The following is a 21,839-nucleotide window of genomic DNA, read 5'->3' on the forward strand; positions in this document are numbered from 1 at the left end:
TGATTTGAAAAAAAAAATATATATATATATTTTTCTTTCATGAAAAAGTTGTCGGCCACCCGGGCGGAGAAGTTTTGTAAGTTGTACGCGCTACGTAAAAGATGCAGAGCAGATGTTATTTCAAACACTGGTTTCCAGCAACTGTAAGAACCTTGATCCATATTTTTTTTCTTAAATGTCTTGAAAAAGTGACTTTTTTCCTTACAGGCATGGACATATTAAACGGCGCCATAGGCAGTTTAGTAGGTTCTTCCAACAAGGAAGACTGGACTCCTGTGGCCCTTAATGTGGCTGATGCCACAGTTACTATCAGGAAAGATGAGGTCAGTTTCAAATTTAAATGTCTGGAAAAGTAAGCCACAGGGAGGGCAAAAAAACCTAAAACGACCTAATTATCTGAAATAATAACAAATTATGGATTCATGGATGAAATTTGTTTTCGTTCTACCCAGGACAAAGAAGAAGTGCTAGTGGAGTGCCGTGTTCGCTTCCTGTCATTTATGGGCGTGGGCCAGGACGTACGCACCTTTGCCTTCATTATGGATGCAGGCGGCCATCGCTACGACTGTCATGTCTTCTGGTGCGAGCCCAACGCAGGAGGGGTATCCGAGGCTGTCCAGGCGGCGTGTATGGTGAGTTTCTAAAACGAACGTTCCTGAAGTCACGTTTTTCCTGGCTTCAGATGTATTCTAGGGCAGCCGTCACGCCTCTCGCGCAGCGATTTGCCGTCAGAGCAGTGTTAAATTGGCTTGAGCTGAAAAGTGAAAGATAAAAAACCGATGTGCCTTTTGGGGCTCTGCTACGTTCAATTTATTAAAAGGAAATGGGAGAAGTGCGTTTTAAGGCTATTATGTGGGCACTGGAGTAAGGAGTGATAAGAGACTTTGCGAGGACCATTTAAAGTGGATTCATGTGTTGAGTTTGAATACAAAAGGATTGGCATGTTTTGCAACGAAACCTGTGACACATTTCTAAAGAGGGGCCTTTCAAATATTCCCTATTTTATGTACTGTTTAATATAAAGTGAAAATTGTCTTTCACTCCAAAGGCAAGATGCAATATTTATTGGGACTACTAATTGTTTTATTGTAAAGTTCAAAAGATTCTGTAATTGTGTGGCGTCTAAGAAGTTTGTCATAAATAAAGATGAATGTTCACACTCCATTCAAAGCAGAGAGTTTTTGAAGAAGGGGGTGATATAAAGGAAGGAACGAAGTTGAGGAAGCAGATTTTGAAGTAAGGGAGAGAGGAAAAAATAAAGGAAAAGAAGGAGGAAGGGAGGGATGAATAACGTAAGTAAATATAGAAGGAAAGTCGGAAAAACTAATCAGTTGGATTGGAGGTGGTTATCGAAGGATTGGAGGAATAAGGGGAAGCAGAAATTAGAGGGAGAGAGAAAGGAAAACGGTTTTGAAGGAAGAAAGGAATAAGGGAAGCAGTTAATTAAGAGAAGGGGGAATAGGGGAAGCAGTTATTGAAGAGAGGAAGGAATAAGGATGGGAGTTGTTGAAAAGATGAAAGATTAGGGAAACCAGCTCTTGAAAGAAAAAAAGGGAAGCGGGTAGGGAGGGAAGCAGTTTTTGAAGGAAGGGAAGACGTGATTGAAAAAAGGAAATGAGGGAACGTTGAAAAGGAGGAAGGACATAAGGAAAGGAGGAAGATGGGAAAGGAAGCAGTTATTGAAAGATGGGAGAAAGTAAGACAAGCAATGAAAGGTAAGAGAGGGATAGGAAGGGGGGTAGGAAGGTTATTGGAACAATGAAACGAAGGAAGGAAATAAGGGAAGGAGGAAAAAAGGAACAAAGCAGTTATTAAATTGCGGGGAGTAAGCAAGGCAAGCAATAATAATACAAGAGAGGTAGGAAGGAAACTAGAGAACAATGAAAGGAAGGAACTAACAATGGTAGGAAGGGTGGGTTCAGAGGGAGGGAGGAAATTGGGGAACGATGAAAGGGAGGAAGTAAATTGGGAAACGATGAAAGGGAGGAAGGATATTGGAGAAAGATGAAAGAAAGAAAGAAACTAGTGGAACGATGACACGTAGGAATGAAATTAGGGAACGATGAAAGGGAGGAAGTTAGAGAACGGTGAAAGGAAGCAGTTATTGTAGGAATTAGGAGGGGAGACCAAGTCAGCAAAGAAGGAGGGGAAGCTTTTATTAAAGGAAGAAAGGGAAATGGTTATTGGAGGAAGGGAGGGATTCGCTATTGAAGGAAGGAAAGCAATTATTGAAAGAGGGGAGAAAACAGAGAAAAGAAGAAAAGCAGCTTTTTAAGGAATAATAAAAAGGAAGGAAGAAAAGAAGTAATAATCAGTTAAATAAATAGGCAATAAAAATGTGCTTCTTTCTAAAAAAAAAATTAAGGGAAGTTGTTCGGAAGGTAAATATACTGGGAAAACGGGATATGCCGGCAATTAACGGTCAAAAACACAAACATTCAGATCAAGCTATCAATAACAATGAAGGCAATCAAGTACAGTTAACTATTTGTCATAAATCATCATAAAGTTAGTACAATTGATAAGACCCCGGCTCCCTTTTCTCTGCCATCAGCTGCGCTACCAGAAGTGCTTGGTGGCTCGGCCGCTTTCTCACAAGGCTTGCGGCTCGTCTCCACCTGGTGACTCTGTGCCCCGCCGCGTCTCAACCAGCGTCAAGCGAGGTGTCCTCTCACTCATCGACACGCTCAAACACAAGCGCCCTGTCGCAGAGTCGCTGCAGTGACCGGCTTTCGAGCCCCAGTCGCCACGGTAACCACTCACGCCGCCACAGGAGGTACTGTGAGACTCTGGTAACCATAGCAACAGAGCAAAGACACTCAAAACATTGTACATATAAGAACCCCGCTGGGGGCCGGGCAATGGAGACAGCACGCCAGCGCTATTGCACGTGTGCTGCAGTATGAACTGGTGTAAGCCTGTTTTTCGACAACAGACACCACCTTGAGCATGTTTTTTGTGGTTTGTGCATAATGGGGAATTATTGCACACTCAAGTCAAGTCATATTTTTTTGTATAACCCTTAATCAGAAAGGAGTCTCAAAAGGCTGCACAGATCACAGACTATTTCAAACCACAAACTATTATTACACCATCCCCTGCTGATCTGAAACCAACATGAGGGCAAAGAAAAACTCAAAAACCTCAGCATGAGGAAAATGAAGAAACCTTAAGAAGGGGCCACACATTAGGTAGCCCCTCTTCCAGTATGACCAGGCTGCAATCGATGCCGCATTAACAAACAATCAATTTCAAAATAAAATATAAAAAGAATAAGGTCTAATATGAAATACAAAAACAAATGAAAAGGATGACCAGGTTCCAATAGCCATAGCATTAACAAACAATACACAACATGCAATATAGGTCATTCGTAAGCGATAGAATATAAGTGTATTTTAAGCATAGATATAAATTGTTCCACTGAGGTTGAAGATCAAATCAGAGCATTCCACAGCACTGGGGCCCGAATGGAGAACGCCCTCGAACCTGCATATCTCTTCTTGGCTTTTGGGATTACTAGTAGACCACCATCTTCAGAGCGAAGGCTCCGGACAGGAACGTAGAGGATAATTAAATCAGAAAGATATGAAGGAGCAAGTCCATGCATGATTTTATATAATACCAACAGAACCTTAAAATCACATCTTAAGCTGACAGGGAACCAATGCAGTTAAGCTAAAATCAGGGTTATGTGATCAAGTCAAGTCAAGTCATTTTTATTTGTATAGCCCTTAATCACAATTAGTCTCTAAGGGCTTCACAGTTATTACATATAAGAGGTTTAGGTTATTCGTATGCTATAGAGTAAAAGTGAGTTTTAAGCTTAGATTTAAACATTTCCACTGAGGTTGCAGATCGGATCTCAGGGGGAAGAGCATTCCACAACACCAGTGCCCGGATGGAGAACGCTCTCGAACCAGCGGAACACTTCTTGGCTCTTGGGATCACCAGAAGACCGGCGCTCTCGGAACGAAGGCTTCGGGCCGGGACATAGGGGGAGATCAGATCTGAAAGATATGAGGGGGAAAGTCCATGTATGATTTTGTATAATAATAGGAGAACCTTAAAATCGCATCTTAGGCTAACAGGGAGCCAATGCAGGTTAGCTAAAATTGGAGTGATGTGATCGTACTTTTTTGTCCTTGTTAAAAGCCTCGCTGCCGCATTTTGTACCAGCTGGAGACTCTTGAGTCTGGTCATCGGAAGACCGGAAAGTAGTGCATTACAGTAGTCGAGACGGGAGGTAACAAACGCGTGAATTATGATTTCCGCATCCGACTGAGACAGTATAGGACGAATTCTAGCAATGTTACGGAGATGGAAGAAAGGGGTTCTAGTAATTTTCTTCACATGTGTTTGAAAGGACAGATCGGGGTCGAAAATGACACCTAAATTTTTAAGTGAGTCGCTCTGTGTGATGTGGCAATTGTCTATGTTCACGGCGGTTTTAGAGAATAAGTCACGGGACTTAGATGAACCAATAACTAACATTTCAGTCTTTTCAGAGTTAAGATGCAGGAAATTGAGTGACATCCACTCTTTTATGTCAGTGAGGCAGGCCTCCAAATTTCCACAGTTTAGTGTGGCAGATTCCTCCATCGGAAGATAGAGTTGAGTGTCATCTGCGTAGAAATGGAAACTGATATTATACTTGCGAATAATATCACCTAGTGGAAGCATATAAATGCTGAAAAGAAGGGGGCCAAGCACTGAACCCTGCGGAACACCACAAGTAACACTAAATGGCTCAGATGTCAATTCGCCATATTTAACGCAATGTGTCCTATCTGAGAGGTAGGATCTGAACCATAATAGGACGTTTCCTGAGAGACCAATCTATTTTTCCAACCGTTCTAGCAAGATATTATGGTCCACTGTGTCAAATGCAGCACTAAGGTCCAGCAGCAGCAAAAGTGATGATGCGCCAGAGTCCATTGCCCGTAGGAGATCATTGGTTACCTTAATCAGAGCTGTCTCAGTAGAGTGGTTAGCCCTGAATCCTGATTGCATTGATTCAAAGAGATTGTTCTCGGACATGAAATCATTCAGCTGCTGTGCCACTACTTTTTCAAGTATTTTAGAAAGAAACGGTAGGTTTGACACAGGTCTATAATTACATACATTTTCTGGATCAAGGTTGAGTCGTTTTAGTGTGGGTTTAATGACGGCGGAATTAAAAGCAGCTGGAACTACACCTGAGGAGAGTGATATGTTTAAAATATTTAGATCTGAAGGTGCAAGAACGCCAAAGAGACCTTTAATAAGTGAACCTGGGAGCGGGTCGAACTGGCAAGTCGTCGGTTTGGCCGTATTCACCATCTGTTTAAGAATATCGAGTGACAGTTCACTAAAACGGGACAAAATCCCTGGACAGCCACCATGTCGTGCATTTATAGATTTGAGTGCTTTAGTATGTGTTGAATTAATACTGTCTTTAGCAATTTTTTCCTGTATGCTTTGGATCTTCTTAGTAAAGAAGACCATTATGTCGTGGGCAGAATGAGTGGAGCTATCTGGGATAGTCTTTTGCCTTGTGAGCGATGCTACAGTGTCGAAAAGGACCTTGGGATTGTTCTTTTGTGACGCAATCACCTTCGAAAGGTAGGCTGATTTTGCAGAGGCCAGGGCCGCTTTATACTACAACAAACCATAACACCAGATTTGATGGAAAACTTCAAGCTTGGTAGCGCGCCATTTTCTTTCAGATTTCCTGCATTCTCGTTTAAGGGATCTAGTTTCATCATTAAACCAAGGTGTGCGTCTCTTAGGTCGTGATTTATACCGGATGGGCGCTTCTGAATCCAGGGCACTAGCCAGGGTAGCGTTGAATTCATTTAGGAGTGGTTTGATGGAGCCTATGTAGGAAGGAAAGGACGCAACTGCTCCTGGAAGAATATCGGAGAGCTCAGAAACTGTGCCAGTGCTTATATTGCGTCCGCTAAATCCTTCATTTTTTTTTAACACTACATTTAGCTAGCACCTCAAATGTACCGTATTTTCCGCACTATATGGCGCACCATGTTATAAGGCGCACCTTCAATGAATGATATATTTTAAAACTTATGCCATACATAAGACGCACCCCATTATAAGGCGCTATAAGTGCATGCTGGTTTAAGATCAGGTAATTGTGCAATTTTGTAATTGTAATCCTGTGCAGTCCTTCGAGACATTTTTGGGATTAAGGGCTATTTACGGTAAATAAATGTGACGACTTGACTACAGTAGAGAATGTAGTTACTTTATGCAACCTCTAGATGTTGCCACGCTCAAGGGAATGTCAACAAAACATTCAAAAAGGTCAAACTTTATTAACAAACAAGCTTTCCACAACTCCTTTCACTCCCAAAATAAATAAACAGCCGTTTTATTATTTTCTCTGAGGTAAAGCATTTTCGTGACACATCTTTAACATCTTTGAACAACATCGACATATCATTTTATTTTTTGTCCATTTAGTCAACACGCAAAGAAAAAAACGTCTGATACTGTTATTTTAAATGAAACGTTAGTGCAATCGCAATAAAGTGACACTCGTAATGTGCAAAAACAACGAGTGCAAAGCAATAACATAATAACTGTAAAATGTAAAACGTAAACACACAAAAGAAAAACAAAGATCACTCTATAAGCTCCTCATCGACGAATCCCTCGAATTCTTCTTCTGCTGTGTTCGAATTGACCATATCTCAGTGAATGGGCCATCCAACACGTCCGGTGTTTTTGTGCCAGCGCTGTTGCCTTCATACGTATAGTTATCGTACTGACACTTCTGCTTGCCGCTCTTTGTTGAACAACCCACTGTTCAAGTGTCTCCTCTAACTCTGGCCATCTTGCTTTATTGCCACGGAAACTTTGTTGAGTTTTCCTTACTTGGCGGAGCTTATCTTCATCCTTTCTCCACTTCCGTACCATCGATTCATTTAAGTTTAACTCTCTCGCTGCCGGTCTATTGCCGTGTTGTGCTGCGTGACTGATCGCTTTGAGTTTAAACTCGGCGTTGTACGCGTGTCTCTTAACAGGAGCCATTTTCTTATACAAATGCACGTATGAAAGAGAATCTCGCTCTCTCTCTCTCTCTCGCTCTCTCTCTCTCTCAAACGTGACATTCTGAATAATTCTGCGTTTGTTTAAGGTAAATTGTGCTTTACATCTTCACCAGTCATAACCCTGGATTCAGACAAATACTGTATTTGTTGAATATGAATTAAGCAGTTTAATGGGGTAGCCATTTTGCCACTTAGTAAACAAATACAACACGAGCCCCGGCAACTACCAATCGTTTAATATTTCCCAGTATGCACAGCGCGAAAAATGGAGTCGGCGGCTGTTTCTCGTAGTTGCGAGACCTTGCGAATTTAATATTGAGCCATATATAAGGCGCACTGTGTTATAAGGCGCATGGTCAGCTTTTGAAAAAAAATAAGACTTTTAGGTGCGCCTTATAGTGCAGAAAATACGGTAACTAAATAATGATCCGAGATAACGGTAGTACACGGTAACACCATAATGTTTGAGGTTAAAACTCCTCGAGTCAGAATCAAGTCTAGTGTGTTTCCATTTTTATGGGTTGGCAAATCAACCAGTTGATTAAAACCAAATGCATCAATTAGAGACCTAAACGCAATAGTAAGTGAACTGAGTGGGGAGTTCATATGAATGTTAAAGTCCCCCATAATTATAATTTTGTCTGCATAGGTTACTAGTTCAGACAAAAGTTAAGCAAATTCTTCTAAGAAAGTTGTGTATGGTCCTGGAGCGCGATAGATAGTTATTACATAAATTGACAATGGAGAGGACCTCATCACAAGAGCCTCGAACGACTTGTGATTATTAGAGGTACGAGGAGTAAATTTGAGCATTTTTTCAAAAATGAGTGCAACACCACCACCCTTTTTCAAAGAACGTGCTACATGGCTGTTAGCGTAGTCTGGTGGAGAAGCATTATTTAGTGGTAAAAACTCATCCGAGCGTAACCAAGTCTCACAGAGACCGAAACAGTTAAGTTTATAATCGCGAATAATATTGTCTACAAGTAAAGCTTTAGGAGCAAGCGATCTAACATTCAAAAGACCAAATTTTAGCTTTGAATCATTTAACTTAGCTGTAGTCTTTGTAGAGATCGTCACGAGATGCCGTTCGTGTGCGTTGGGCTTCAGGCGTCGGTTGACTCGCAGAATCGACGAAGAAATGATGGTTGGATTAGACAGATCTTCATGTCATTCACACGCTTCCCTGCACGACATCCTCGCTTCTGTCTTCTGTCTTTGCGCCGTCTTAGTTTTCGATTTTTCTTTTTCTTCGGTGGAGCGGGAAAGCAGGGCGAACCCGAGTCCCTTTGGAGCTCATTCGGGATGTCATGGGTCGTATAGAAAGTGCCCGAAAAGTCGAAATTTAGACACCCACCCAGTCGGATGAGCTCCTCCCGGCTGTAGGTCTTATTGGCCACGCATGTATCCAAAAAGGAAAGCAGGAGGACAGTGGTAAATAGTATGATAGCCGGATAGCAACTAGCCTCTACGTAAACACGCGCCGCCATGTTGGAAACCGGAACCTTATGAATGAAATGATCTGCATTTATATAGCGCTTTTTCAAGTCAAGACTTCCCAAAGCGCTTTACAGTGTGCTTCACATTTCCCAATAGCGGCCGTGCAGCCATGTAAGGCGCTAACCTGCATATTGGGGGTATTAGGGGTTCAGTGTCTTACCCAAGGACACTTCGACATGTAACACGGAGGAGCCGGGATTCAAACTGCGATCTCTTGAGCCCAAGACGAGCGCTCTGCCTCCTGAGCTACTGCCGCCCCTTTGACTTTCTTGTCTGTGTTAAAAGCCTTTACCCAGCTGCAGGCTCTTGATTTCGGACTTCGGAAGACCGGAGAGTAGTACATTACAGCAATCGAGACGGGAGGTAACAAACGCATCAATTATAAACCCTGCATCAGACTGAGGCAGCACAGGGCGAATATTAGCAATGTTGCGAAGATGGAAAAAAGCGGTTCTAGTAATATTCTTAACGTATGTTTAAAAGGACAGATTTGGGTCAAATGTTTCACCTACATTTTTGTCAATATTCAGAGCAGTTTTGAGAACAAATCAAGGCATTTAGATGGATTAGAGTGATTAGCCCTGAATCCTGATTGCATAGATTAAAAAAGATTATTCTCAGATATAAAATCATTCAGCTGCTGTGCGACAAATTTTTCAAGTACTTTTGAAAGAAATAGTAGGTTTGACACAGGTCTCAACAAGGTTTCACACAGACCAGTCAGGTTAAGTTTGTGATCACGAATAAGATCATTCACAACTAAAGTTTAGGAGCAAGCAATATAATATTTAAAATCCCAAGTTTCAGCTGTGCTGAATCTTTTAACTGAAGTCGTAGTAATCGCCACAAGATGTTTCCGTTCGGCCATGTTGTGTATCAGCCATCAGTTGTATATGTTGACAGGCGAGATCAATGAAGAAACATTGGTTGGCTGAGGCACAATTGCGTCTTCATCGTGTCCTTCACTGACATTTTTAAAATCAGTTTTGCAGTTCTGCCTGATCTCGCTTTCCAGTACCCCCCCACACTCAAAGGACACAACCCAAAAAAAAAACCCGCATTATTTTACCTTCCTTCTTAAAAACTATTTGCTGTTCAAATGTCCAAAAGTCCAAATCAGTGATTGTACTGATATGGTGTGGGAGTGATTTTTTTATTTGTACCCATAAAAGAAAATTGTAGTTGCAGTTTTCTTGTTTTAATGAGTTTATTAAAGATCCAATATGGAGGCCACAAAGCCAATAATTGAGGGAGTAGTAAATAAGAGGTAAGAGAGGTAAGATCGCGCCTAAAAAATTCAGTTCGCCCCCGGCCCATGGGGCCCGTGTTCGACCAATAACTTAAATTGAAGCACAGACCCCAAAGCAAACCTGAATTTTCATATTTATATTATAAGGACTCAGGAGGAGGAAAGATGGGTGATCTGGGCCGACTCCGCCCCCACTTATCTGTGTCTTACAGTGCCATCAAGTGTTTATGCTGCGCTGTGCAGATCCTTCACAAAAAAAAGAAACAGAACGAATGATGGGTAGATATATATTTTTTTTAAGTCAGCAAGTCAAGTCATCTTTATTTGTATAGCCCTTAATCACAAGGAGTCTCAAAGGGCTGCACTGACCATAGATTATTGCAAACCACAAACTATTATTACACCATCCCCTGATCTAAAACCTCCATGAAGGCAAGGAAAAACTCAAAAACCTCAACATAAGGAAAATGAAGAAACCTTGAGAATGGACCGCACATGAGGTAATCCCCCTCCAGGATGACCAGGCTGCAATGGATGTTGTAATAACAATAAATACACAGATATTGTCAATAGAAAATATAGGTAATTCATAAGCTTCAAAATAGAACTGTGTTTTAAGCCTAGATTTTAACAGTTCCAATAGGGTTGCAGATCGAATCTCAGGGGGCAGAGCATTCCACAACATCGAGGACCGGAACAAAAGGGGAAATCAAACCTAAAAGATATGAGGGAGCAAGTCCATGTATGATGTTGTATAATACCAACAGAACCTCAAAATCAAATTTTAAACCTGGCCTGAACCAGAAGTAATGATTGACATTGAAATGCGGGCCGCATCATAAGATCTTACCTATACTATAAATTGATATCTTGTATTTACAATACATTATCTGGTTGGCTGTTTTTTTATTTCGCCTAAATGAATGAGTGTATGTACCACATCTAATATGGTGGCGCCAAAGAATATCCTAGCAATGTGTTTTTGTTTATTATCTAATTGATACAATTTTATAGTATACATTTGTTTATCGTCACTTATCTAATTTTCCTATGGCAGAGATGTCTTTACAGCCGCCATATTGGGTGAGGCAAAGACTTAGTCAAGCAATTTGAAAAAAAAAAAAGCAGGATTATTGGGATTGTTATTTTCATCAACAATCATTGTAAAAAAAACTTCTTCGCAGTCGTTTTTGTTCATTATCCAATAAGTATTTTTCACATGGCTGCGGTGGTTATTAACCATCCCAATTATTCCAGCTTTTTTCACATTACTTTGTAGGATATTGCTTTTTGTTTATTTGTTTTGATGAATGAGTTGATGCCATAATTTGGCAGCCCCAAAGATGTCCGATAACCACTGAGGGACAACTATATATAACGATAATACACTAATATGCACTACAAATTGATTAGCATTTTTCTGTTTTATTATCTACTTGATAGCAATTTATATTATGTCCATTAATGTCTACATAACGTCTTTGTGTCCGCATTCTTCATTTTTTTCATAACTTGTGAAAACTATACGTTTGAAAAAAATACCAGGCGAGTTCTGATGCACTAGTTGGCTAAAACACAGAAAAAAATCCCAGTAACATTTCTTTTTACTAGCCTTAGGGCCCGGTCACACAGCCTTTCACGGGCGCATCGAGGCTGAATCACAGCCAGAAATTTCTGCCTGTGAAGCAGACGCTGTTGGACGCTTTGAGATCGCCATACAGACGAGATACAGCCGTGCTTTACACGCGGTCGGAAATTGACACGCGGTTGGCCGCGCGAAAAAGTTTTGCGCTGCTCAAAACTTTAGACCACGTGTAACCGCAGGCGGCACACGTGGTACACACGAGGTAATGACGCGGTACAGACACGGAACGACGTGCTACGGCCGCGGCCAGGGCGTGGTTACACGCGGGTAGGACGCGAAATTTTAGCAGGTAATCGTGGGTGGAGCACGGTCATAGCACGTTTGTTCTGCGCCTGTATCGCGGTGTTATCACGTGAATTAGCGTGTGTAACGCGTGTGACGGTCAAACGCCTTTCTCCGCGTATATACAGCACGATTTGCCGAGCACACGTCAGTTGTGCTCAAGACGTCAAGGGGTGAACGTGGATCCCCGTCACCGTAGTGACCTCGTCTTAATCCATTTTTATTTCTTGACATTTATTTTCATTTCATAACAAGATAATAAAATAAAAATGAAAAACTATTACAATAATAACATATTGGCTTCTTCGGTGCCATAGCTTGAAATCTTGATCTTCACGGGACTGTGTCTTGAGCGGTTATGATTTCTACAGCCCGGTGTTGTGCCGAGAAATGCATCCCTGCCAAGATTTGCATCCCCTCGCTACTATAACCACATTGACTTCGTTTTATCTCACTTTTATATCATTTTTCGAGAATGTGATGGCGAAGATATAACCAAAACCACTTCGACTTGCATTTGTTGGGAATGTATACAATTTAAACCATTCTGTCTTTGTATTTGTTGTGAATGTAATCGAACGCTTTTGAGAACTGTTATGCACTCTACCATAAAGCTTATTATTCTTAAATAAGCTTTATGGTAGAGTGCATAACAGTTTCAATACGAGCGAATTTGAATAGAAAAGGGCAAAATAAACATGTGACCTGCTCAAAAGTCATTTATATACGGTGTGCATTACCGTTCGATTACATTCACAACAAATACAAAGACGGAACGGTTTAAGTTGTATTACATTCCCAAGAAATGCAAGACAAAGTGGTTTTGGTTATATGTCCGCTATTACATTCCTGAAAAGTGATATAAAAGTGAGATAAAACCAGGTCAAAGTGGTTATAGTAGCCAGGGATGCATTTCTCGGCACAACACCGGCTCAGCAGCTTTTATACCCGTGGTCCACACGCGGAAATGACGCAGAAATGACGCGATGAGGAAGCGGAACAGTCGCCGGCGTCTGTTTTGCGGGCATACCACCGATGAACAGCGGGTTGGCCAATTTTGCGCATTTTCCATCGCGGGCAACCACGGGCAAAAAAAAAATTGCAAAATTTTACCCACGATACAGACACAAACGGCTGTGTGACCGGGCCCTTAAGGGGAAAAAAACACTACTGCGCTCCTGCTGCTAGTGGTAGAAACGCTGTATTGCACTGTGTAAAATCCTATGTTCTTTTTTATGCTCATGTGCAGGCATGTGATTACAAAAAAATTCAGGCCGGAATACAAATCTACAATTTTTGTGTGTTTCAACTTAGATTACTCAATGTTAGTAGCACTTGCAGTGATTGTTTCAGTTGGGGACAAAACCTCGCTTTACAAAAGAGACCAAAACAGTCTATATTCTCCAAATGGTTCCATGACCACATTCAATTTACTTTGGGTAAATATTGGATTGGGACTTTAGGTTAATTTTACCGGATTTTTAATTTGGTTAAATTTAAATGAACAGCGTCCTCTTCTGGAAGGCTTTATCAGTGTTGCTGTCTACAGATCTTGAAAAAAATGCTTTGTCTTGCGATTACACATTCACATTACATCACATTGTAATATTGATTCAATTTTGTTTAATTGTGCTGCCCAACTCATGAAAAGAGGTAAATGTGGCTTATGAGCCATTAATTCCCGACCCCTGCTTTGTATGATATTGCTATTTTTTCTTGATAAAGTGAGTCTACACCACATCCAATATGGCGTCCAAAATAGCAACGGTTCAACTTGCTCATGGTGGTGTCTATGTAAATGTATAAAATCTTTCTCCATACTTCCTTGGAAAGGAATTACGAAACTGAAGAGGACTCGATTCTGCATGAAACACCCTTTCCAATAAAAAATAAAAACATTTGTGGCAATATCAGTACACCGCTGATTCTTTTACATACTGAAGGAGTGCAACAATAATTAAACGAACGGTGGGATTTCACCCGAAGCATTACCAACGCCCCTTCACGCAGACGTGGAGGATGCACCGAAATGTGAATGGCTTGACAAACGGATGTAAATAATCTCCATATACGGTAACCTTTGCCATTTATTCTTGTCATAAGCTATTCTTTTCACTTTGAATGTCTTTTTACTTTCTCTATTTTGTTTTATTTTTAAATCACTCACCAAATGGCCAAAGTGTAACTTATGACTTGTAGATAAGAAAAAAAGATTTTTTCCCCCGCAGTTGACACCTAATTTTTCTATTATCTATGCATTGTTTTGGTGGCAAAAGACGTTACGATGCCCTAGGGCAGCGGAGGGGAGGACTGTATGTACTGAAGAGAAATATTTTTTATTTTATTTATTCTATTTTATAAAAAAATTATATACTGATTCTATCCATGAAGTCTCACTTTGGAGTCATTGTTCCAGTGCTCGCAAACGCTCGGCTTTGCAGCAGAAAAAAAAATGCCAAGGATTGATGCAAAGGACTCCCAGCGTCTCCTAAAGAACAATAGATAAACCAGACGCAGTCCATTTCCTGCCAGTGAATGCGTCGGCTCCTGTTTGCTGCTCACTGATTTGTTCACGTTATCAATGTAACCGATTGTGAGAATAAACGTCATCTTAAAACCAACTTTTCTAAGTGCGTTTACAATTCATTTTACAGTATTCTCTCGCCATTTTGCCGTCCACAACTTTTGCATCCTTCGTGCATCGCTTTTTTTATATTTATAGGTTCAACGGATGAGTACGGCGTGACTTTAAAGGTAGGGTGCTTCGTTTGATGTGTTCTTAAAAAGTTTAATTATCTATTAAGTATGTATTAGCTATGCCCAACTGAGTTCAGACAGCCCTTATGGTTTATTTTTATTTTTTATTGTGCCCAATGTTTTCTAAGCTGCGCGCACACAAGAAAGTCTATCCTGTACACAAAATCAGGGCTCAAAATAGTGAAATTAATTCACTAGAAAATTGGGCCAGAATTACAGTGCATGCAGACAAAAACAATGCCGGTTCACTCTGCAGTGTTTTAGGCGTGGTATTTTGAAATCAATGTCGTCACTAGCTTTAGTAAATAAAAGCAAGCGTGCATGTGAGCTCAAATTATTGCAACAGAGAGGTGGTGGGTTTATGGGGATGAAGGAGTTTGCTTCGTAAAAAAATGATTGTGTTTTTTACTTTTTATCACTAAGACAATGAAATATAGAGAGACAAGTGTGGTTCTCTTTAATTATTGCCTGCACAGTTTGATAACGTCGCTACACAACCTTTTTTACCTACATCAATGTTGCCGCTCAAGTTTCCGTCTCTTTGAGAAGCGGCTCTTTCGGCTCGGCTCACTAAAAAGAGCCAGCTCTTAAGATTGTTTTGCTGCTTTTATCCATACCATTACCAATTATGTAACATTGTGCAAAAAATGACTTTAAAGGGGGGAAATAAAAGAAAATAGAAATGAAATGGTCTGCATTTATATAGCGCTTTTCAAGTCAATGAAGACCTCCCAAAGCGCTTTACAATGTGCTTCACAATTACCCATTAACACACACTCACATACGTCTGGCAGCGTCAGCCATGCAAGGCAACTACCTGCTTATCGGGGGCATTAGGGATTCAGTGTCTTGCCCAAGTACACTTCAAATAGCTGACTACAATTTTTTGTACTTACTATTTCTATTGTGCATTTATTTTATTCATCAAATTCTAAGAAAAAATAAAATAGGGAGAAGAAAAAAATGGAAAAAGAAAAAAGGTACTGGAAAAGGACGCAACAAATAAAAGAAAAAGCAAACTACACAAAAAGATAAAAGGTGGGCGAAAGAGAAGTAAGGAATTTAGGAAAGAAGAAACAAAATCATTTTAAAAAAAATAAAGAAAAAAGGGTAAAAAGTAGCATGAAAAAGGACGTTTTTTGGGGGGGCTCTTTTTCCTCTTGTATTATATTCAAATAATCTGCAAATATATCAAGTCAAACGGCGGCGCGGTGGTTAGCGCGTGTGCGGCATAGTCCTGAGGTCATGGGTTCAAATCTAGCTACCAACCTTCCTGTGCAGGGTTTGCATGTTCTCCCCGTGCTTGCGTGGGTTCCCTTTGCGTACTCCGGTTTCCTCCCACATTCCAAAAACACGCATGTCAGGTTAATTGGTCGGTCCAAATTGTCCCTAGGTGCGAATGAGCGAGCGCATTGTCCCTGTGTGCCCTGCGACTGGCTGGCAACCAGTTCAGGTTGTCCCCTGCCCACTGCCCGAAGATGGCTGGGATGGGCTCCAGCACCCCCGCGACCCTACTGAGGATAAGCGGTACAGATAATGGATGGATGGATGGATCAAGTCAATCGTTTTGCCTCCATTGTACTTCCACTAAAAAGTGTGATTAGATACAGTTCTGTATTGTAATTAAATACATCCTCAAAATGTTGGTACTGTGTAACAAAGGATACTCTTTTTAAAAATGGAAATGTCATGTAATAGTGATTGTAAAACCAACAGACGAGTGTGGGCCGTGCAACATTTCCAGTATAAGTCAATTCATTCAAGTCCTTTTTGGAGCAACCGAGGACTACTTTAAGAATTTTCTTTTTTTACTTTGTTTTTTATGTTTTTTTGGTTGTGTCTAGCAATAGGACTCAATCAAAATATATTAGATCAAAGGCTACCGGAACTGAGATGTATCGAGCACACGGACCATTATAACTGGCTGAACAGTTAGATCTGGATAATCATTTCTTTGCAACTAGCTCAGAATACTAAGTATTACACTGAAAATGAGTATACTGTGTATCCGGAAAGTATTCACAGTGCTTCACTTTTTCCACATTTTGTTATGTTACAGCCTCATTCCAAATTGTATTAATTTAATCTCTAATCTTAAAATTCTACACAAAATACTCCATTATGACAATGTGAAAACCTTTTTTTTTTTACTTTTTTTGAATTTATTAAAAATAGAAAACTAAGAAATCACATTTACATAAGTATTCACAGCCTTTGCCATGAAGCTCAAAATTGAGCTCAGGTGCATCTTTTTTCCACTGATCATCCTTGAGATCTTTCTACAGTTTAATTGGAGTCCACCTGCAGTAAATTCAGTTGATTGGACATGATTTGGAAAGGCACACACCTGTCTATAAAAGGTCCCACAGTTGAGTGTGCATGTCAGAGCACAAACACCAAGCATGAAGTCAAAAGAACTGTCTGTAGACCTGCGAGACAAGATTGTCTTGAGGCACAAATCTGGGGAAGGATACAGAAAAATTTCTGCTGCTTTGAAGGTCCCAATGAGCACAGTGGCCTCCATTATTCGTAAATGGAAGACATTTGGAACCACCAGGACTCTTCCTAGAGCTGGCCGGCCTTCTAAACTGAGCGATCGGGGAAGAAGGGCCTTAGTCAGGGAGGTGACCAAGAACCTGATGGTCACTCGGTCAAAGCTCCACTGTTTGGAGAGGAGAGCCTTCCAGAAGGACAACCATCTCTGCAGCAATCCACCAATCAGGCCTGTATGGTAGAGTGGCCAGACGAAAGCCACTCCTTAGTAAAAGGAACATGGAAGCCTGTCTGGAATTTGCCAAAATGCACTTGAATGACTCTCAGACCATGAGAAACAAAATTCCTGGTCTGATGAGACAAAGATTGAACTCTTTGGTGTGAATGCCAGGCACCATGTTTGGAGGAAACCAGGCACCGCTCATCACCAGGCCAATACCATCCCTACAGTGAAGCATGGTGGTGGCAGCATCATGCTGTGGGGATGTTTTTCAGCAGCAGGAACTGGCAGACTAGTCAGGATAGAAGGAAAAATGATTTCACCAATATATAGAGATATCCTGGATGAAAACCTGCTCCAGAGTGCTCTTGACCTCAGGCTGGGGCGAAGGTTCCTTTTTCAGCAGGACAACGACCCAAAGCACACAGCCAAGATCTCAAAAGATTGGCTTCAGAACCACTCCGTGAATGTCCTGGAGTGGCCCAGCCAGAGTCCAGACTTGAATCCGATCGAACATCTCTGAAGAGATCTGAAAATGGCTGTGCACAAACGTCTCCCATTCAACCTGATTGAGCTTGAGACTTATTGCAAAGAAGAATGGGCAAAACTGCCTAAAGATAGCTGTGCTAAACTTGTGGGATTATATTCAAAAAGACTTGAGGCTGTATTTGCTGCCAAAGGTGGATCAACAAAGTATTAAGCAAAGGCTGTGAATACTTATGTAAATGTGTTTTCTTGATTCTTTTGTACATAAATCTAAATGTCTTTCAAATTTCATTTGCACATTTTTCCCCCTTTATGTTTGGCCACCATTAGAGCAACTGAAGTAGCAATTATTTCAGAGGATCAAGAATATACGTTATTTTTTTGTATATTTTTGTTATTTTATCTGTCAAGCTGTGTGTTTTGCTTTTAAAAAAATCAATCGCTGCAAGGTTTATAAATGAAATTGATTAAGCCATTTGTTGCATTTTATTGTTTTGGTTCATATTTCATTTTATTTTGTATTTCTTTCAGAAAACTGTCAAGAACAATTAACTCAGCTGGTAATTTGAGGTAAACTTACCTTACAAATGAGTGTTTCTTGACTTATAAAATCAATGCGCTGGATACAAAAATTCTTACTCTATTGGCAATTCTTATATAATTATTATTTTTTTAAGATATTGTATGCTGTTTCTCCATTGAAAAGATCATCCTTAAAGTCCAAGTGCGTAATATTTGAACACTACGAACAAAAACCAGTTCCACTGTAAGAGGCACTAAACATTACACACTGTCCCTTTAAAAGTAGATCAAAATACGTAAAAAGGAAAAAAAATATATAATTTTAGGATTTCAAGATGTTAAAAATATCAGCCATTTTCGCAAATGGGATTTTATTAACCAATGGTATTGATACCTGGTATTAATATCAACATCTCAGGCCTTAAATTTGACTCCTTAACCATTACCTTGACACCAGGCTTAAAATGATCAAGGTTATCGTTTTCTTAACCTTATTTATGTGCAGAGTCACTGCCTTTCCCACAATGTGTGGCAGCTTAATAGTCAGCGAGAGCGTCGTTAAACTTGTGTGTACAGAAACTGGATTTTTTTCACGCAAGATGAATCTCAAAATGCATATATATATATATATATATGTATATATATATATATATATATATATATATATATATATATATATATATGGGAAGCAAGTTTTGACTCTGCCTCCCGTCTGTCCCTGGCTTCCCAACCGTCCCCAGTTACCTGACTTGTTCTGATCTCTGACCACGCTCCGGCTCTTCCGGACCACGTTTTGTTCGCAAGGGATTCCGGCTAGCTCCCGGTTCACCCAGAGGGGTGGGCACCACCTCGGCATCCCAGCCACCACCCGCGACCCATCAAGACCCACCCGAGGCTATGTAGGTGGGTTGTGCGTCCCTGTCAGTGGCGGAGTGTCTGCGGCGTCTATATGAGGGCCTTTGTTTATACTGTGGTGGGCAAGGACACCGGGTCTCATCATGCCCGTTAAAAGGGATGAGCTCATTGGACGTTGGAGGAGTCCGGCTGAGCTCAGCCCTCATCCAGACCTCCAGAACCGAGGGACCAGTACTCCAAGCTCATCTTTTTATTCCCGGTCCCACGCAGTCTCTGTCCGCCCTTGTTGACTTTGGCGCTGAGGCCATTATCCTGGACACGACTTTAGCCCAAAGGATGGGGTTAAAGCTCCTCCCCCTTCCAACCCTGGTTTCCGCCCGAGCACTGGACGGTTACCTGCTGGGCACAGTGACACATATGACAGAGCCGTTGGAAATGAGGCTTTCCGGAAATCATAGCGAGAAGATCCGGTTCCACCTGCTTCCCTGTCCCAGCCAGCCTCTTGTCTTGGGTCATCCCTGGTTGGTTCAGCACAACCCTCACCTTAGCTCGCAGACAGGGGCAGTTATGGAGTGGGGGGGGTTAAATTACCACCAGACCTGACTATGCGCCGCCTCTCATTCCGGCAGGTCCGGTTCCACGCCTTCACCGCCCGATCTGTCCAATGTTCCCGTCTGCTACCACCAGCTTCAGGAGGTCTTCAGTAAGGCCAAGGCCATCACTCTGCTGCTGCATCGACCTTATGATTTTGCCATTGACCTCCTCCCAGGCTCCACTCCTCCCTGGGGACACCTCTACTCCCTTTCGGCTCCTGAGAGACGGTCCATGGAGAAGTACATCTCTGACGCCCTGGCTGTTGGCATCATCAGCCCATCCTCCTCTCTGGCAGCGGCGGACTTCTTCTTCATGGTGAATAAGGATGGGTCACTCCGCCCCTGCATTGATTACCGAGAGCTTAACGATATCACGGTGAAGAACCACTACCCTCTTCCACTGCTTTCCTCCACCTTCCAGCTGCTCCAGGGGGCCACGGTCTTCACCAAAATGGATCTCCGCAACGCCTATCATCTGATGCAAATCCGTGAGGGCGACAAGTGGAAGACGGTGTTTAACACCCCTAGGGCGCTATGAGTACCTGGTCATACCCTTTGGACTTACCAACGCACCTGCCGTCTTCCAAGGACTAATTAATGACGTACTGCGTAATGTGTTGAACCGCTTTGTTTTTTTTGTACCTCGACGACATCCTGATCTTTTCCAAGTCCCTGGAGATACACACGAAGCACGTCCAACTCATTTTTTGCCGTCTCCCGGAGAACCAACTCTTCGTTAAGGCCAAGAAGTGTGAGTTCCATGCCAAGACCGAGTCCTTCCTGGGGTATATTGTGACTGAGGGTAGCATCCAGATGGAGCTAGCCAAGGTGTCGGCAGTCAGCTCCTGGCCCCTTCCTTACTGCCAAAATGAGCTCAGGCAGTTCCTCGGGTTTCTCAATTTTTACCGCCAGTTGTTCCGGAACTACAGCGGCTCCCTTCACGGCACTCGCCAGCCCCAAAGAGGCATTCCGGCGGCTAACAATGCCGTCTCCGCCCTCAAAGCCCACTTCTTCCCGGAACTCATCCTCCAGGTGCCTGACCACGACTGCCAGCTTATCATAGAGGTGGACATCTTGGACGTGGGAGTTGGAGCAGTTCTGTCACAGAGGTCGACTGAGGACAACAAGATCCATCCATGCGCCTTCTTCTCGCGCCATCTCTCACCTGCGGAGTGCAATCACGATGTTGGTGATCGGGAGCTATTGGGCGTATAGCTCGCCCTGGAGGAATGGCGCCCGGGTTCCTGCAACGTCAAACCTGATGCCCTCTTCCGCCAGTTCCAGAAGGGGGGCAGTCTTCCCCAGTGCCCAGAATCCATCCTTCCCGGTTTCCGTGTGGTGGCTGCGCTTACCTCGTATGTCAAGGACCATGTGAGGAGGGCGCTTCAGGACCAACCTGGACCCAGCACCTGCCCTGACGGTCGCCTCTTCGTACCGGAGGGTCTCCGATCTGAGGTCTTCCAATGGGGGCATGACTCCCACCTGGCCTACCACCCGGGGGCTGCCCGCACTTGCATCCTCCCCTCTTGATGTTTCTGGAAGCCCTCCTTGGTGAAGGACACTCGGAAATACGTCCAGGCAAGAGTGACCTGGTCCCGGAATAAATCTTCCAACCAGTCACGGGCCGGCCTTCTTCAGCTCACCCGCCCCTGGTTCCACATTGCCATGGACTTTGTGACCAGTCTGCCTGCTTCTGATGGGATGACAACCATCATGACTGTGGTGGACCGCTTCAATAAGATCATGGTCCACTTCGTTCCGCTCCTGAAGCTCCCTACCGCCAGGGAGACCGTGCAGGCAGTCTAGCTCCAAGTCTTCAGGCTCCATGGCATTCCAAAGGACATTGTTTCTGACCGGGGCCCCCAGTTCTTGTCCAGGTTCTGGACGGAGTTCTTTCGTCTATGTCTATGGCCCAATCCCATTTCTCTCACTCGGCCCTGAGAACCCTCCAGTGAGGTCCCTCGATAGAGGAGTGCCCTCCGCGAGTTGAGTGCAAAGTGGAGATGGTTTGGACAAGACTTGCAAGGTTCCACCCCTGTCCAGGAGATGGCGGTAATATTAATTGGCTGTAGACCTTAGTGACGTAAAGGCCTACGTCACATGTAAACAACTCGAGTCTCAACCTGTAGTGTGTCAGTTGGAGAGTTCGTGCAACGTTAAAAATGCCCGCTACAGCTGTGTTATT

The 21,839-nt window shown here is 42.5% G+C and overlaps 1 protein-coding gene and 1 pseudogene across 3 annotated transcripts in view; one reads left to right on the forward strand and one right to left on the reverse strand.

Moving 5' to 3' along the window:
* The window catches only part of LOC148361961 (amyloid beta precursor protein binding family B member 2-like), a 199,470-nt gene that overhangs the window by 155,191 nt on the left and 22,440 nt on the right, over positions 1–21,839 (forward strand). For 2 of the 3 annotated variants that reach the window (XM_088342828.1, XM_088342827.1), the window contains 3 exons: positions 208–323; positions 453–632; positions 2,555–14,349. In XM_088342828.1, coding sequence (XP_088198954.1) covers positions 208–323; positions 453–632; positions 2,555–2,725 — 467 coding nt within the window. In that variant the 3' untranslated portion in view covers positions 2,726–14,349. Of the gene's footprint in view, positions 1–207; positions 324–452; positions 633–2,554; positions 14,350–21,839 lie in introns of those variants that run through there. The other variant, XR_015851176.1, reaches the window with a different exon arrangement.
* LOC148361963 (uncharacterized) lies at positions 5,636–19,062 on the reverse strand (annotated as a pseudogene).

Source organism: Urocampus carinirostris, chromosome 8 (genome assembly GCF_059441175.1).
Source record: "Urocampus carinirostris isolate Australia breed hairy pipefish chromosome 8, RoL_Ucar_1.0, whole genome shotgun sequence".
Lineage (NCBI taxonomy): Eukaryota > Metazoa > Chordata > Actinopteri > Syngnathiformes > Syngnathidae > Urocampus > Urocampus carinirostris.